Source organism: Anticarsia gemmatalis, chromosome 30 (assembly GCF_050436995.1).
Source record: "Anticarsia gemmatalis isolate Benzon Research Colony breed Stoneville strain chromosome 30, ilAntGemm2 primary, whole genome shotgun sequence".
Taxonomy (NCBI): Eukaryota; Metazoa; Arthropoda; class Insecta; order Lepidoptera; family Erebidae; genus Anticarsia; species Anticarsia gemmatalis.
Window position 1 is genome coordinate 2,698,508 of NC_134774.1, and position 12,652 is coordinate 2,711,159.

A 12,652-nucleotide genomic window follows, 5' to 3' on the forward strand; every position below is an offset into this window, starting at 1 on the left:
TAAGAGGATATTTTTTTTATTGTCAAATAATAATATAATATTTTATTTTATATTCTTTAAATGTTTGTTATGAAACAAAACAATATATGTTACGCAATGATATAGTTTCGTCAGATGTAGATAAAAAAATACGCCGTATATTTCAGAAATAACCGATAAAAGTAGTTTACCAATAAAATATATATACAAATATTTGAATAAAATATGGAAACACAAACACTGACGATTTACGTAATATGTTTCAGTGCAGGTAAATAAATATATTTTCAGTCATTTAAAAAATGGCGTACAAAGCAAAATAGTTGGCAGCTCCTCTCATGATCAATTATTGTATCAACCACATTGTAAATCTTTTGGCGATTGGAAAGAGTGTGTGTGAGTTTGTTGCTAGCTCTTCTCATAAGGCTGTACACTTTCCGAGCTAGTGGTAGATTCAGTAATTGTAACGATTATCATAAGTGACAATATTTGACCTAAATAAATAAATGATTTGATTTCGATTTTGTAAAACACCTTTTACAACTTTTACACATAAATCTTCCTCTTGAATCACTCTATCTATTAAAAACCGCATCAAAATCCGTCGCGTAGTTTTAAAGATGTAAGCATACATACATACAGACATAGTGACAGACGCGGGAAGCGACTTTGCTTTATACTATGTTCTGAAATATAACAAAATATGACTGCCTCCGTGGCACAGTGGTTAAGGTCGCCACGCCGGTACCATAGCGTTGTCGTGGGTTCGATTCCCACACGAGACAATTATTTGTGCGATCCACAAATAGTTGTCTCGTGTCTGTTTGTACTTTGTGTCCGTTGTTTGTATGTTTGTTAAAGTCCCTGCGACTAATTCTTAGTGCGGGAGTTGTAAGAAAAAAAAAATTGTTTCGTGTGGGAATCGAAGTAACGACTTCCCGACTCCATAGTTGCGGCGATCTTCACTGCGCCACAGATGCTGGAACTTTAAACCTGTCTTGAAAATGTAATGAAAAAAAAATGTCTTCCACAGTTCTAACACACGCAAATCCAGACCACATAACACTTTTCCCGGACCCAGCACCGCGAGTAATCAGACCAGCAGTCTACAAACCCGAAGTAGCTATCGCGTCTTTCAAGAACATAGACTTGGCCATCGACATGCTGCCTTCAAACGATTACTACGACAGCGTGGAAGCTTTGAAGCAAAAAGTAAAGGATCGATTCAAGATAAGGATCACTGAGGAACCTCACTTAGATGATGAAGCGGTTAAAAAGAGGGTTTTGAGTTATAAACGACCGGGGAGTTTTAGGAGGTGGGCCGTGCAGTTGGAACAGAGAGACGGGAGAAGACGAGAGGTATGTTTGTCGTATGGTTAGTGGTCAATCTTGTGTTAAAGTTGTTTAAACCGAAGGCATTTAATATGGCTTAACGATTGTTATCTTAATTGACAACTACCGGGACTTTTTACGTGGCCTCCGAAGCACGGAGACGCCCAGCTCAAATACCACTTGCGAGTCGGAGTGGGATGGACAGACAGACAACGGAGGCCTAGTAATAGGGTACCGATTTAACATTTTTGGTACGGAACCCTAAAAATGAATCGCCAAATTTGTTGCTAAACGCAAAACTCAAGAACGGCTCAACCATTTCCACTTAGTGTTTTTGTAAAATTGTCTTTATGACACAGGAAAAGATTTTCATACAGATTCGACGACAATTTATGAGCGGAGCTAAGTGGTCTTATTTCGTAAATTAAAATATCCATACCAATAAATGCGAAAGTTATGTCTGTCTGTTACTCAATCATGCCTAAACGACTGAACCAATTTGCATGAAATTTGGTAAGGAGATATTTTGATACCCGAGAAAGGACATAGGCTACTTTTTACCCCGGGAAAATGAGGCATTCACAAGGGAAAACGGTGGTCGAAGTCGCGGGTAAGTTGTAGTAGTATGTTATAAACTAATGTGTTGTATTTATTAGGGATTCGCAAATGGCCGCAGACGTATGAACCGCAGGAGCATGCTTCAACGAGACGACATCCTCCGCGAAGACGACCCTTTCTTGAAAGATGTAGAAAGTGTCATGTTTGAGAATGGTACAAGAAGATTGTTTTGGTATCTGTTGTTTTATTACCAAACGTATACGTCTTTATATATATAATTCTTCTGTAAGTGTATATGTCACTGAACTTCTCTCAAACGACTAAACCGATTTTGATATTTTTTTTTGTGTGTGTTCAAGGGGATCTGAGAATGGTTTAGATGGACAATGTTTTTTTAATTAATTTTTAATTTATTAGTAACGTGTAGACAGGACGACGTCTGTCGGGTCCGCCAGTACATACATAAAATCACACCTTTCCCATAAGTGAAGGTTAAGAACGTCACTTGGTACGATCCTTACAAACTTCCCTTGCTTCATTTACATACATACATGTTGTCATACAGGACCGCCGGTTACGAACACCTTACCTTTTTGCAAGACATCACCGATATGATCTGTGTATGTCTTTCTAGAGCGTCCCCTCCCGCCGTTTCCATAAGATTCCAAACTAAGCAGAGCTTGTACTATGGTAACCAAATAACTGACAAACAGATCATCAGCCTAGACTTTCTTAGAACTATGTTAGTGTCGGCTTCCTAGGTACTTATATACTTCTAAATACATACTTATATATGTACCTCTAGATACTCAGAACAGATACTCTCGTGCTCATCACACAAATATTTGTCCCGGGTGGGATTTGATAAAGATAAAGTTTAATAAAAAAATACCGTAAAACGGGGTGAATAGAATTCGCGGGGTGAATAGAAAAAAAATCAGGAAAGTTTTCAAGCCCAATGTTTGAGTACTCCTCGTTTAAGAATTTTGTTCAAATTTGAAATGATTACACGTCGATATTACTTCTCTGCGGTGTCATAATTGTTTAAATGTTTAAATTGATATTTATACCCAAAAAATTGCTTCAAAGTCAACCGTCCTCGAATGCCTTAATGGTCCATACATTTTTTTCAAAACTTTGGATTTAAAGTGGAATTTCTTTTCTAATGAGTTGTTTGGAGTGTTTATCTCTTTAGGTGTATATTTATCTATAAAGATACAATATTGTTAACTGAAAAAACGTTTTAAAACACAATTTTTCCATTCACCCCTTTGGTCGTTTCGATTCACCCCTATCGCTGGGTGAATAGAAATTGACCATTTTTTTAATGAAATATCGTAAAACTATGCATATTTTTGGACAAATATGGTTTTAACTCTTTCTTCATGGCGCCGGACATGATATAAAACAACCTGACAATAAAAATAACAAGTTATTCGCTACAAATTTTTAGGACAAAGTTGAAAATTGTTTCTATTCACCCCGTTTTACGGTACACTTTCTTTCTTATTTAAGAATTTTCTTTACTTCTATAAGAAGATGATTTGACGGACGCTTTCATTCTTTCTTTTGAATAAAAACGTGGCTGTCTATGATTAGAACCCGATCTTCTTCGAGGAGTTATTTTTTGACCTGAAAATTTTAAATATTGCAATTTGTTACTACAAAAATAAATAAACTATCATTCACTCATTCACACATTTACTCATTCAATCATTCACTCGTTCACTCAATCACACATTCACTCATTCAATCATTCGCTCATTCACTCATTCACCCATTCGCTCATTCAAACATACACTCTTCCACTCATTCTCTTATTCACTCATTGACTCATTCTTTTATTATCTCATGCACACATTCACTCATTGACTCATTCAATCGTTCATTCATTCACACATTCTCTCATTCATACATTCACTCATTCAATCGTTCACTCGATTACATATTCAATCATTCACTCATTCACACATTTACTCATTCACACACTTACTCATTAACACATTCACTCATGCAATCGTTCACTCATTCACACATTCACTCATTTACACACTCACTCATTCACATATTTTCACATACACTCAGTCACTCATTCAATAATTAACTCATTCACATCACTCACACATTCACTTATTCTATTATTCACTCTCTCACTCATTCACACATTCACTCATTCACACATACACACATTCACACACTCACTTATTCACCCTTTCACACATTCAATCATTCACACATTCACTCATTCAATCTTTCACTCATTCACTCAATCACATATTCACCCATCCTCGGCTGTTGTTAACTAAGCCATGTGCTCCTCATATGTCATACTAACGAATATAGCTTCGTCTGTGTGGTGTAGTGTCGGGCGGCGGTTCTAAGTACGGTACATATTTAACAGGTAGTGTCGTGAAGAGAGCCACGGTAGGCGTTGATGCATCCTCTGCAAACAACGAAAATGGCTTAACTACTGTTGTCTTAATCTATACCTCTTCTCAAAATTAGAAGTATAAATGAATGTGTGAATGAGTGAATGAGTGAATGAGTGATGGGTGAATAAGAAGAATCTATACTAATATTATAAAATAGTAGAGATTGTTTGTTTCAACGCGCTAATCTCAGGAACTACTGGTGCGAATTGAAAAAATATTTTACTGTTGGACAGCCTATTTATTAAGGAAGGCTATGTAACATCACGCTACGACCATTAGGAGCAGAGTACCAGTAAAAAATGTTACAAAAACGGGGAAAATTATGACCCTCTCTTATTCTCTCTTATGTGACGCAAGCGAAGTTGCTCGAGTCAGCTAGTTTTATAATATTAGTATAGAAAGTATAAATTACTAGTTTTTACCCGCGACTTGGTCCGCCACCTAAATTTTCCCATGGGAATGCGTCATTTTCCCGGGGTAAAGAGTAGCCTATGTCATTTCTCGGGTATCAAAATATCTCGATACCAAATTTCATGCAAATCGGTTCAGTAGTTAAGGCGTGATTGAATAGCAGACAGACAGACAGACAGAGTTACTTTCGCATTTATAATATTAGTATGGATTGATGACTTACCATCAGTTTCACCTTTTTTTTTTTTTTTTTTTTTTTTTTTTTTTTTTTTTTTTTTGCGTCAGGAAAATGCATTACTGCATGTCCCGCCCCAGGGAGGAAAGCGGGGGTCTGTCGGGCTCTCCCGCCGGCAAGGCGTTCCGGCTAACATGGGCATACCGACTAAAAACCTGACGGTGTTCCTTCTACAGTCACCATAACGTGGCCAGGACGCGGTACCTCCAATCGGATACTCCGCGTCCCAGCCGGTGACGGCCCGCTTTGGATGCGGGCCCTACTTCGAGCGGGGGCGGGCATGAGGATTGCCCCCCCCTAACTCTCCACTTCACGGGGGTGCGCCAGGAACACACAGCGCACTCCCCACCTCTCGGACCTGTTCCCTGTCCAGGCGACGGAGCGTTCCGCCTCCGCCGCCCACAGGTCCGCGTCACGGGGGCCGGAGATCGTCCCGGCGCCTACGACGCCCAGTGCGTCTTGCGCGGGAAGGGAGGGGAGCGTTGATTTCTCGCTCCCGTTCCGCCGCCTCTTTGAGGGAAATGACCTCTTCACAGAATGAGGCGACGGCCGACCACGCTGCCTCGCTCCCGACCATGGACAGAACCACAGCCGAGAGCGAGAGGTCGCTCCCGACCACCCCGGTCAGTTGACGGCGCTGCGACGACCACGCCTGGCAGTGTGCCAGCGTATGCAGCGCCGTATCGGGGCAGTCACCACAATGATGGCACCTGGGCGTCTGCTCACGGCCTATGCGACACAGGTACTTGCCGAAACAACCGTGTCCGGTCAAGACCTGCGTCAGCCGATATGTGAGCGCGCCGTGCCCTCTCTCCAGCCACTCCGTGACCGCCGGCCGCACGGCCTCGATAGTGACGAGGCCGGCGCTGGGGTCTTCCAGTCGCCGCTTCCACGCCGCCAGGACATCTTGGCGGAGCTCTGCTCTCCGCGCCTCGACTTCTTGAGGCGCTGGCAGTGAGCCTCCGCCTCGGGCCTCCTCGCGCCATGTATAGAGTGACGCGAGGGCCTTCGCGTCCAAGTCCCACGGCGGCGTTCCGGCCAGTAGGCACGCCACTTCAAAGGAACCATCAGTTTCACCTTCGTTAACTCGCTCTAACACCGTGGTGACGTCATTGGGATCAGGCCGGGTGACTTTATAGGTTACCCACCACTCCGGAGCTACTTCCATGATCAGCTGCTCCGAAGCTGTTAGATTTACTTCTGGAGTACCTGAGGAAAAGAAAAACCTGATTAACCTAGTAATATTATAGATGCGAAAGTTTGTCTCTTTCACGCAAATTCTACTAAACTGATTACGATGAAATTTGGTATGTAGGTAGCTGAAGACCTAGAATAACACATAGGTCACTTTATATCCCGGAGTTCCCGAGGCATCGGGATTTACGCGGGAAGGGTTTGCCAGGCAGACGAAGTCGCGGGCGGCTTCCCGGGATAAAGAGCAGCCTATGTGTTGTACTGGGTCTTCAGCTACCTATATACCAAATTTTACGGTTATCAGTTCAGTAGTATTTGCGTGAAAGAGTTATAATATTAGTTATAATATTAGTAGAATAGATAAAATCCTGCCATTTTCCCATAAATGTAGGTAGAGACCAAAGAACATCATATGGTACGATTCTTACGATCCGTTCAGTCTCTGGAAAAAAGGCGTGAAATTATGTATACATATTATGTGTGAATGTTATCAAGCGTGCAAAGACGTAATCTATATAAAAAAACCCACATCTTCTTCTTAACGTATGGTTAGTGGTCAACCTAGTGTCAAAGTTGTTCAAGCCCGAAGACCTTTGACAGGGCTTAACGACTGTTATCTTAACTGACAACAACCGGGACTGACTTTTTACGTGCCCTCCGAAGCACGGAGACGCCCTGTTCAAATAGCACTATGAGGTCACCCATCTATGGAATGACCGCGCCAACGGTTGCTTAACCCACAGATCGTTTACCGACCGGTGAGCGCAACTGGCTATCAGCCTGTCTATCACTCCTTATGCCTATCTTTCTATGAGAACAAAGTTGCAAACAGAATCTATGGAAAAAATATCCACGTACTTATCGTAGAAGGAGTTTCGGTGGTACTGTAATTAATGTCCGGCTTGTTAGGGAATATCTTCGTTGTGGTCATGGACAGTGTGAACTGAAACGTGGGCGAGTACGGCGTGGTGGGTCTCGTGGTGGTCTTGAGCGGGTCGTCCGTGAATATGTCCATGTCTAGGTCGTAGTCTGAAACAAACATCTAAAATATAACTCCCTAGCTAACCCGCGCAACTTCGCTTGCGTCACTTATGAAAGAATGGGTCATATTTTTTTCCGTTTTTGTAATATTTTTTACTGGTACTCTGCTCCTATTGGTCGTAGCGTGATGAAATATAGCGTACTAGCTGACCCGCGCAACTTCGCTTGCGTCACAATAAGAGAGAACGGGTCAGAATTTTCCACGTTTTTGTAACACTTTTTACTGTTACTCTGCTCCTATTGGTCGTAGCGTGATGATATAAAATATCCTTTTTTTTTTCACAAAAATTTTCTCAAAATTATTTATATCTATATCTATACTTATAATAAATCTGTAGAGACGTCAATTCTGTACATTGAATATATTAAAAAAAAACCAATGGGGGATGTTTAGTAACGGATACTGATACCGAATCTGCAATTTATAATTTTCTTTTCTGTCTGTCTGTCTGTCTGTCTGTCTGTCCTCCGTCTGTATGTGTCGCTATCACGTAAAAACTACCGGATAGAATGCGCTGAAATTTGTTATATGCATAGAATAAGTAGTGGAGCAATTTCTAGGATACTTTTTATCGATTTTTAGAAAATTTAAAAAAATACGTAGAAATCGTTTGAACCTGCGTTTCCCTAAAGAGACCATAGATGGCGTTGCAATCTATTTCACAACATTCGCATATAGTTAACGCGGTGCCATCCGTATCGATACCTGTTGTTCTCACCAACCAATAGATGGCGTTATAGTCAGCAACACAGCATGTTTTTCCTAATTAATTTATTTTGATTGCTTTATTGTAAAAAAAAATACCTTTGAAACAGGCTATACATTAATAAGATTTTCAAACATAAATGTTGTATGATATATTACACAAAAATGTTGGTTTACGTGGGTCCGGTGCGCTCGGGATAATACTATATACTAGATGGCAAACCGAGTCATTTCGTTTGTTGTCGCCCCAACTAACAGATGGCGTAGTAGTTCGTATCACGTAACCAAATTAATTGGTTGCATTAAGGAAATAAATTGGATAGCTGTGAAACAGACTATGTGGTAAGTTTTAAAAAATAAACAACGGATGATATATTAAAAAATAATTACGGGTTACGCGGTTTCGGACGTATCATCGCAAGTATACATTATTACGCGTGTTAAGAGCTCCGGCGCAGATAGGTCTGTTTGTACCTATAATAATATTCTGAATCCAGACGGGTAAGCAATGGTTAGTCTATAATAAGGTACCTATTCTGCCGTCGTAAATCTAAACACAGTAACTTCAAAATATGCGTTTTGAGAAAAACGCGGTTGAAGTTTAATGGTTAATTTTTGCTCTCATGAAGATACTAATTATTGTATATTATTTCATGCAAATTTTAATGTTAGTATATAGTTAAACCTTTGATTCTGTATATATATATCTAGTATATTATTATTGTATAAATAATAAAATTAGATAATGTGTTTTAAGCTAGGGTATTAATATAATATTTTTTTCTTTTTTAAGTTACAACACGGTAACTCAACGGTTACTGTGTTGTAACCAAGTTTTACCTATTACTGTGTTGTAACTTTGTAAAGATATTAACATTAGGGGAATTACGACACAGTAAGTATGTACATACTGTGTTATAACTATGTTTCTTAGAAATACGTATAAAATCAGTAATACAGTAAATGAGATACTGTGATTTATTCAAGTATTTGTTGTTTATCTTTGAACAATATTTTATACGCAATCACAGTAACTGAAGAAGCCGTGTTATAATCAAGCAAAATAAAAATATTAAAATCTATTCACGTTAAAAAAACACAGTTAGTAGTGAGATACTGTTATTTAATTTAAAATAACACAGATACTGTATTTTTTATTAAAAAAAATGTTTTTTTTTGTAAAAATACTGTGTTTTTATTTAATGTATTTCGGTAACTATCCATCGTACAAACAAACCGAAAACTTTCTCAAATAGCCCGCGGTCTCCTGATTCCAAAGAACTAAACTAACTATAAACACAGTAACTTAAACTTAACTTAAGTTACTGTGTTTACATTTACGACGGCAGTATTATATTTTACAGTGTAAACTGGTACGGATACAGAAAAGAGCGGGAAAGAAGGTAACCTCAGGAAATCAGGCCTGCCTGAGCCTGTGTCACATTGTGTGCCCTTCGGGTCCCTTTCGTAAATAACCATTAGATGACAAAAGAGTTGTTAGCATTTTTATGTGTAGGTGTATCGAGTGCCTCGCAATTCGCGTAGTCAAACGAATAAGCAACAGTACGAAATTCACGCGAGCGGAGCCGCACGGGTCAGCTAGTCTCTTAATATAACGAAGTCGCGCTAAGACATATCCGCTTAGTGTTCCCGAGGCCTATAGGCTTTTAGGCCTAAAATTAAGCCTATTAGTTCTTTTTTATGGCCATGATAGACTACTAGGCTTTTAAAAGGCCACTCATTTTAAAAAGCCTACTAGGTGTTTAAAAGGCTACTCATATTAAAAAGCCTATAGGTTTAAAAAAGCCTAAATAGCCATTTAGGCTTTATTTCCGACTAAAGTATTTTTCGAGTAGTAGGCTTATTATAAGGCTATAGGTATTGTTCAGGTTATGGCTTAGTATGAATTAAACAAGTATTTTTGTATTGTATTTATTTTCAAATTAAATGAAAACTGAAATGAAAAATGAAATTGGAAATAATAAGTATCTACTTGTTATACATTATTTGCGACAGTGCGACATTCAAACTTTGCTTGAGTAAGTTCAAATACGCGCTCGCCCAATGTACGGTTAATACTCAGACACTCAAAGTAAACGCTTATGTTTTAAATCGTAACATTAAGTTTACGATTATTATACTTTATACTCGAATAATAAATAAAATAGACCTAGCCTAAAGGACGAAAAATCTATATAGGTATCAGGCCTTTCAAGCCTTTTTAATATGCGCCTAGCCTATAAAAAGGCTAAAAGCCTATAGTCATCGGGGGGACAAAAAAAGGCTATGAAAAAGGCCTAGCCTAAAGGCCTAAAAGACTTTTTAGGCTTTTATTCCGCTGCAGCCCCACATGCATAGGCTAGTCTTAAAAAAAAGCCTAAAAGCCTATAGGCCTCGGGAACACTATATCCGCTATTAAAACAGTTGCCATGACAACGGAGTTTTGTTAATTCAATGTCATTAAAAATTGATTATTCGCGACTTAGTTCGCCACCCGAATTTTCCCGGGAAATGCGTAATTTTCCCGGGGTAATAAGTAGCCTATGTCCTTTCTCGGGTATCAAAATATCTCCATACCAAATATCATGCAAATTGGTTCAGTAGTTTAGGCGTGATTGAGTAGCAGACAGACAGACAGACAGACAGACAGAGTTACTTTCGCATTTATAATATTAGTATGGATAGCCTTCCTCGATAAATGGGCTGTCTAACACTGAAAGAAATTTTCAAATTGGACCAGTAGTTCTTGAGATTAGCGCGTTCAAACAAACAAACAAACAAACAAACAAACTCTTCAGCTTTATAATATTAGTATAGATATAACTCAAAGGTGACTTTTTCTTCCTATCGTATGGTTAGTGGTCAACCTAGTGTCAAAGTTGTTCAAGCTGCTCCAAGGCCTTTGACGTGGCTTAACGACTGTTATCTTAATTGATAACAAGGGAGAAGCACGGACACGCCTGGTTGAAATACCACTATGCGGTCACCCATCTAAGAAATGACCGTGCCAAGGTTTGCTTAATCCACAGATCGTTTACCAACCGGTGAGCGAAACTGGCTACGGGCACCTTCGAGGTACAACTCAAAGGTGACTGACAGACATAATGATCTATCAACGCACAGCCCAAACCACTGCACGGATCGAGCTAAAATTTGGCATGCAGGTAAATGTTACGACGTAAACATCTGCTAAGAAAGGATTTTAATCAATTCTACCCCCAAGGGGATATAATAGGGGATGAAAATTTGTACACCGGAACAACGATCATCATTAGTCTAGCTTTTCTTCCAACTATGTTGAAGTCGGCTTTCAGGCTCACCGGATGCAGGTGAATACCAGTATTTTACAAGGACTGGACCTGCACAACACAGTTACCTGAGTTATAACGCGATACCTTGCTAAGATCGGTTGTCAGACCTTCAAGCTTCTGACTACTGTTAACGACTGTCAAAGATCTTTGAAAATGACCGGGACCCACAATTTAACGTGCCTTCCGAAACACGGAGGAACTCGGTATGTATATTAATATTTTACCATGCATATGTTGCCTTAACGCGTCCCTGCTCCTTCTGATGTGACGCTGAAGAGCATCCAGGAATGATTTCACTTGGACCACTGACTCTCTCAACTGTCGGAGAGCTGGTCTACTTGCTTTTGATCCTGAAAAGATTTCAGTCTAGTAGAGTAATTTTTTTAACAACTTCCGCACTAAGCATTGCGATTGTGTCGAGGGGACACGCGGGGAAATAAATATCACTTGTTCCAATGGTGAAAGAAAACATCGTGATGCAACCTTGCATGCCTGAGAGTTGTTTAACACGATAATAACTGAATGCAAAGTCCCCAACCCGCATTTAATAAATATTAGGTCGGGGAAAGTCTTTTCGCATTATAGTATGAATGAACTTGTAATAAAATCTCTTTGGCTTCAAGAATCACAAATGAGTACACGGTTCATTAGGTTTCTTTCAGTGAGCTCGTGAGGTACCCAAATATCGAGCTTTTTTGTGTAGAGAAAAGATTTTATTACAAGTTCATACATACTATAATGCGATACGACTTTTTCCCCGACCTAATATAATATAGATCTAACATAGGTACTTACTTTCATCTCCAGTAAATGTCTGTCCATTTAAAGTTGAAATAAAACTTAAAATGTATAAGAATAACATTTTTCTTTTTAGCCATTTATAATGTGTTTCGCCTCACAGTATTGCGTATTTTTATTACTATATAAATTTAACACCTTTTTTATTACTAATGTAAAAAATACTACTTTTAAAAAGAATTATGTTGCAACTTAAAGAGGTTTTCGAGTTCATCATTCTTGCACAAACTACAGTAACACGGAACTTTTATTTTGTGTAATGAACTGTTAAATAATTATACTTTCTATCGATTGTTTGCAAGTTTTTTAGGTATCTATACAGTGAATTTATATTTATAAAACAGAAATGTAATATGTAAATATAAAAAGTGGATTTCTTCAATACTAAAATGTTGTCAAGCGCCTGATAAAATAGTAATAGCTACATGTTGCAGCGTAGCAAAATACTTTCTGTACAGGCGCTTTGGTTATAATCGTATAGGCACACAATACCGTGAATTAGGGTTTTATATCGGAGTCGTAACTCACGATTAGGCACCTATATTATATTATTATTACCTGGGAATGTTAACAATTGTATCTCTCTCAGATCTCAGTAGTTGTAAGATAAAAGTTAAAAGTAATGTTTTTATTTTGTCATAATAAACGTTTTTTT

At 38.9% G+C, this 12,652-nt stretch overlaps 2 protein-coding genes across 3 annotated transcripts; one reads left to right on the forward strand and one right to left on the reverse strand.

Moving 5' to 3' along the window:
* The first annotated feature begins 77 nt into the window (after positions 1 to 77).
* On the forward strand, positions 78 to 2,147 carry LOC142985525 (uncharacterized). The gene is made up of 3 exons (XM_076133747.1): positions 78 to 250; positions 1,013 to 1,338; positions 1,968 to 2,147. The coding sequence occupies exons 1-3, from the start codon at positions 205 to 207 to the stop codon at positions 2,145 to 2,147; spliced, it is 552 nt and encodes a 183-aa protein (XP_075989862.1). The 5' UTR covers positions 78 to 204.
* Positions 2,148 to 3,327: 1,180 nt separating this feature from the next.
* Positions 3,328 to 12,107, reverse strand: LOC142985522 (uncharacterized). Of its 2 annotated transcripts, XM_076133742.1 has the most exons (6): positions 11,995 to 12,107; positions 11,424 to 11,549; positions 7,000 to 7,170; positions 6,025 to 6,156; positions 4,205 to 4,312; positions 3,328 to 3,501 (listed from the first exon to the last, which is right to left on the reverse strand). In XM_076133742.1, the coding sequence occupies exons 1-6, from the start codon at positions 12,059 to 12,061 to the stop codon at positions 3,380 to 3,382; spliced, it is 726 nt and encodes a 241-aa protein (XP_075989857.1). In that variant the 5' UTR covers positions 12,062 to 12,107; the 3' UTR covers positions 3,328 to 3,379. The 2 variants fall into 2 exon arrangements, with proteins under 2 accessions (XP_075989857.1, XP_075989856.1); XM_076133741.1 differs by lacking the exons at positions 3,328 to 3,501; positions 4,205 to 4,312 and having other exon boundaries at positions 5,327 to 6,156.
* Positions 12,108 to 12,652: the final 545 nt, after the last annotated feature.

What these genes read in the sequence shown, in the direction of transcription:
- LOC142985522 (XM_076133741.1), bottom strand. Translation starts at nt 12,061, where the DNA reads ATGTTATTCTTATACATTTTAAGTTTTATTTCAACTTTAAATGGACAG. An exon ending in GACATTTACTGGAGATGAAA is followed by an intron (nt 11,550 to 11,994) that starts GTAAGTACCTAT and finishes AAATCTTTTCAG; the next exon opens with GATCAAAAGCAAGTAGACCA. An exon ending in CGAAACTCCTTCTACGATAA is followed by an intron (nt 6,157 to 6,999) that starts GTACGTGGATAT and finishes TCTTTTCCTCAG; the next exon opens with GTACTCCAGAAGTAAATCTA.
- LOC142985525 (XM_076133747.1), top strand. Translation starts at nt 205, where the DNA reads ATGGAAACACAAACACTGACGATTTACGTAATATGTTTCAGTGCAG. An exon ending in CGTAATATGTTTCAGTGCAG is followed by an intron (nt 251 to 1,012) that starts GTAAATAAATAT and finishes TGTCTTCCACAG; the next exon opens with TTCTAACACACGCAAATCCA. An exon ending in GAGACGGGAGAAGACGAGAG is followed by an intron (nt 1,339 to 1,967) that starts GTATGTTTGTCG and finishes TGTATTTATTAG; the next exon opens with GGATTCGCAAATGGCCGCAG.